At 41.1% G+C, this 4,887-nt stretch overlaps 1 protein-coding gene across 2 annotated transcripts; it reads right to left on the bottom strand.

The window, feature by feature from the left end:
• Positions 1–789: 789 nt before the first annotated feature.
• LOC131348754 (transmembrane protein 250) lies at positions 790–4,268 on the bottom strand. Of its 2 annotated transcripts, none has more exons than XM_058383937.1 (2): positions 4,094–4,268; positions 790–3,099 (listed from the first exon to the last, which is right to left on the bottom strand). In XM_058383937.1, exon 2 carries the CDS (start codon positions 2,908–2,910, stop codon positions 2,491–2,493), a length of 420 nt encoding a protein of 139 aa, XP_058239920.1. In that variant the 5' UTR covers positions 2,911–3,099; positions 4,094–4,268; the 3' UTR covers positions 790–2,490. The 2 variants fall into 2 exon arrangements, with proteins under 2 accessions (XP_058239920.1, XP_058239921.1); XM_058383938.1 differs by lacking the exon at positions 4,094–4,268 and adding an exon at positions 3,203–3,511.
• Between the last annotated feature and the right edge of the window lie 619 nt (positions 4,269–4,887).

Raw genomic sequence — 4,887 nt, 5'->3', positions numbered from 1 at the left:
AGCCATGGTGAGTTCTAGATTGTGATTGGTTACGAAGTGTTGATGGATTTTCCACTTGTTTGTTTCTATAGTAACAGCGCTCTGTGCATACATATGAACTGATATAATAATTGTGAGCAATTGTGTATATGGTGTTATGTTAAGTTGCCTTCATTTGTCACATACATCACAGTGAAAATTCTTTCATCGCATATCCCATCCTTGGAGGGTTGGGGTCAGTGCACAGGGACAGCCATGATGCAGCACATTGATTTATTTAACGTTAATGGAAGGAGTCTCCAGTTTCAGTGATGAAGCTGTTTTTTTCTTATCATCTTCAAGAAAGAGAACAAGAAAAAGCTCCTGAAGCATCTGTTTCATGTATCTTTAAACAGATAAAAAGTGCAGACACTGAAATGTTCTTTAATTTATTATACAAATCATAATAGTTGGAAAATTAGTGTGGTAGAAGATCTTTCTCTCCAGAGATCTTCCTGTGAGGTTCTACAGATGGTTGAAGGTTCTAGGGAATGTTTGAAAAAGGTAAACCCTGAGCTACAAAACCAAGAGGACCGAACCTTCTGGAGATCTGGAGCCATTTTTATATCTGTGTTTTATGTTTTTTATGAGCAACTGATTTGATGTTTCATTTTTCCTTCTGGTATCATAAACAGTTTTTCAGTTTCTATCATGATTCATAGAGAAGGATCAGGACAGAATATTTTTTATCGTATCACTCAGCAGTAGCTGGTAAAAGTGAGCTCATATATTCATTGGAACACAACAACAATAGCAACAAAAAACCCATACTATTTTAAACTTCAAATAAATTTATTTTTACAAAACGCAGTTCCTGAGGGTCCAGTGAACTTGGTGACTGAATGAATGATGATATTAACGGTTATAAACATGGCACAGCAGAACAGCAGAGACACGGACGAGGCTGATCACGTGTTCGTCAGAGGAAGTGTGTGAGACGACGTGACGGACAGACGCGAGCTCACGCCGCTGGACCCACCGTCCCCTGAATGCCTACATTTAGGGAATGAAAGAAAGGGTGTGAGCCGAGAGCGAGGCGTATGAAGGCTCTCACAGGCTCTCGTGGTCGATCTGGAGATTCAGACTCAGGGTCTGTCCACCATCGAGCGGCCAAAAAAACGTTCACAGCACTTCCGCTTGGCTTAAACTCAATCGACTCTTTCTTTCTTTATTTTTTTTTAACTTGAGCTACAACTTATATAGCTAAAAAATCATGGAAGCCCTATTAGGACGGGATTAGTTACATCCAGAAGCCTGTAATTCCATGTAATTATGAGGAGTATCACTGGGATTTTAGTCCCACCCAAATCATGTGACCTACTAATGATTAATTTGCATGGCCACGCCCCCTGCACCGATCGCTCACAATAATCAGTGTGTGTGTAGTACACCTGGTTTTTATTTAAATCGATTAGAATTACTACAGATGTCACAACTGAAGTCTAATCTCGTCCCAACAGTCGACTCGAGTCACCGGAAATCTTTTCCGTACATTCTTACCCCAATCCTTATAGACGTTTCTCAACCTAGCTACACATTTTTTTTTTTTTTTGAAAGAAATGAACAAGTCTGTGATTGCACTCTGAGGTAATTCACCCGAGAAAAGATTTCAGGTGGCCATCATTTCCGTCTCAGTGATTTCAGCCTCGCTGAGCTTCTCCTTTAAAGCTACAATTCCTGCTTTGAGGTTAACAATGACGTCACATAGACCGCACCTTTAATATGACATCACCACCGGAGCATGCTGAAATCATACGCGGAATGTGAGAGTCGGTGAGATTTTCCCCCGACTGAGGTCAGTCAGTGACGCTCGGATCAGTCTGGAGTTCATCATGCAGTAAACAATTGGCACATTAGTATTAGTTAGAGTTGTGTTAAAAGTGTTTAAAGGAAAAGTTTGATTAAAAAAAAAACACGCTCGTCCACTTTACACCGAATGTATTCGATCAGCCAAGACGTGTTCGGTGTGTGTGATGTTTCACTCTTCGGTGTTGCACTGGAGCCACGAGGCTAACGTAGATAACTCACTAGATAGTCTACCAAATCTATCTTGATCTTCACTGATGCCACACACACACACACACACACACACGCACACTCTGACTTCCTTTTATCTTTAAACACAAACATCATCATGTAGCTGAAATGAGGTGACCATCTTGTACATTCCTTGACATCATGACACCTCCTAAGCCACGCCCATTAACTATTGAAGAATTACATTTGAATCAGGCACGAATCAATCAGAATCAGTTCTAAACTGAATCATATCAGTGCTGAATCAAATCAAGAGCAAATGACTCGACTTGTACTGAACCGCATTGTATCTTCTGTAAGAGAGAGTTTCCTGCATTAGCCTCAGATCTACACTTCAGAACTAAACCACGACCCAGTCACGTCTCGGCTGATCGACTACATCTGGCATTAGACGGACATCGCATGAATGTTAATTTCCACATCTCTTCAAACTGTCTACATATCCACAAACACCATGAAGCACCACCCGAGTCCTCCCACCAGGAACATGGTGATGTGCATGCTGTATATGAAGATCTCGTTCAGGACGCCGAAGTCCAGCCTGCGGTGTCCCAGGAGCAGCAGGATGACCGAGAGTTTGTACTGGAGGCGCAGGACGATGCGGACGCACACGTACTCGATGCACAGCAGTGTGGCGAGCGCCACCCACAGGAGCGAGGTGAACAGGCTGCAGCTGAAGTAGAGGAGAAAGCGCACGAAGCCGTAGGTCCAGCGCGACTTCAGGTACAGGTCGAAGTTGCTGTAGTTGGTGCGCAGTAGCTGGGAGGCGCGTGCTGGGACGCAGGCCGAGTGCATGCACGTGCTGTGGGGGCCATGGAAGGAGCGCGCCCGCCTCGGGATGGGGATCACGGGCATGAGTGGGCCGGACGAGCCCCTCGCAGAGCCAGCTCACGACTCAGTCGACGCCGCATGGGTCGATGACATGGCGCTGTTACAGGATGTGGCACGAGGTTTGAAGTTTGGTGTGCGGTTACAGGACCTTTCACTCTCATGTCCGAGGTGTGACTTCTCAGCTCACTTCCATTTCCACTTCAGAGTAGAATTCTGCATAAAGACATGTTCAATGGATACAAAATTAAATTGTTGGAAAACTGATAAACCTACGCTGACACTAGAACGAGTCACTCATGTAGTTTGTAGGTCTGACCTGTCCACACATTCACCAACATGTTCCAAGCTTTATTGTTCATCCTTATGTCTTCTATACATGTTTATGGAAAGGGTGAAGCCTTCATGACAGGATCAGATAAAACCATGCTTATGTTTATCTAACATTTCCAGGTGGGAGTGAGGAACTGAAGAAACGTTGGACCACAATGTCATTTTGTTAGATGTTAATTACTTCAATTTCTCACTTTATAAAAAACCTATACATATTATAGGAATAAAAATCAGTCTGATATTTTGATTAAGCAGATATTTTGCCCTGAATATTAAAACATAAATTACACTAGAATAACTGACAAAATGTTTTTCCCCCTTTTATCATTAAAATATGTAATACTTTAAGTGTTAGAATACTTTTGTACTATTATTATTAATTCTTTAGTGGTGTAATTATATACATTATTTAATAAAGTAACAATGCGTGTTTGCCCCAGGTTAACTATAATTTGTTACCATAGTAATAGCATACAATTACCCACTAATTACTGAGCTATAAAATAAAACAACGACGTACCGCAAAATCATTTCGCAACTTGTTATTTACGTGTCTGCTTTAATTCTTTTAATTTAATTCTTTGGAAAATATTTATTGCTAACAATAAATCGAAATAAACCGGTTAGCTCTTTGTGCTAGTGGTCATGCTAACAGATCCGCCTCTCTCACTACACAGCAGTGGCTAGGAGAGCTCCATCCAATCAGCCGCTGCTAAAACATGACGAACAACACTGATAACCAATCACAGTCTAAGATGCGGGACAAATCAGCCAATCACGGTGCAGGGGCGGGTAATGTATGAATGTGAGCAAGCAAGCAAGCTAGCTAAGTTAGCGTTCAAGCATCTGAACCGTAGGGAAAATAAAATACACCTACCTTATATTATGCAAAGATTTCGACAGTGGAGCAGCTGTCCTTTACAAATTATTCTCGTGCATCAACACAAAAAAGAATCCTTAAATAGCAAAGCGGACATTTAAAGAAAAGCAGCTAAGACGAACACTAGTTAGCTTGTATTCGCTAGCGGTTTGGCAGGCGGAGCAAAATACGTCTTGTCGTAAAATTGGTGAAGAACTGGTTGCCACGGCAACCGAGGAACACTGTAAAGGTTCCAGGGCTGGGTGCTTTCTGAATAAAAAACTTTTAGGATTGATAAAAGATAGGAACATCACATGGACAAACGACGAATAAATCCTTTTTAGCAAAATATAACTTTTTTTCTTCATGAACGAATAGATCAGTTCAAACAAAAATGTATTGTATTAAAATAATTGGAAATTTATTCGGATTATTACGTATTATTTGTATTATTATACAATTACACAGTACCTTAACGAAATATTCATTTCAATTGCCGTGAAAACCCTTAATTATTTTACAAATTAGTCCGTTAATTAGTTGCAATTAAAGTATCACGTGATCTCCGTCACGTGTCTGTTAGAGGAGCATCATAAAGGGCCAAAGAGCATGAAAAATACCACAAATCTATCCAAACATATCCCTAACAAAGCTATGGAAAACCTCTGTTTATAAAAAGTCCCACAGACCGACATTAAAAATGGAAATAATTCTGTACAGCTGTGATTCTCCCTATAGGAGGCAGCTCACTAAACATTAGTAACTAACAGGTATGATGTTTCCACCACCACCACCACCATGCTTCAGTGGGT

This window comes from Hemibagrus wyckioides, linkage group LG28 (genome assembly GCF_019097595.1).
Source record: "Hemibagrus wyckioides isolate EC202008001 linkage group LG28, SWU_Hwy_1.0, whole genome shotgun sequence".
In the NCBI taxonomy this organism is placed as follows: domain Eukaryota; kingdom Metazoa; phylum Chordata; class Actinopteri; order Siluriformes; family Bagridae; genus Hemibagrus; species Hemibagrus wyckioides.
This window is presented reverse-complemented; position numbering and strand designations above follow the sequence as displayed.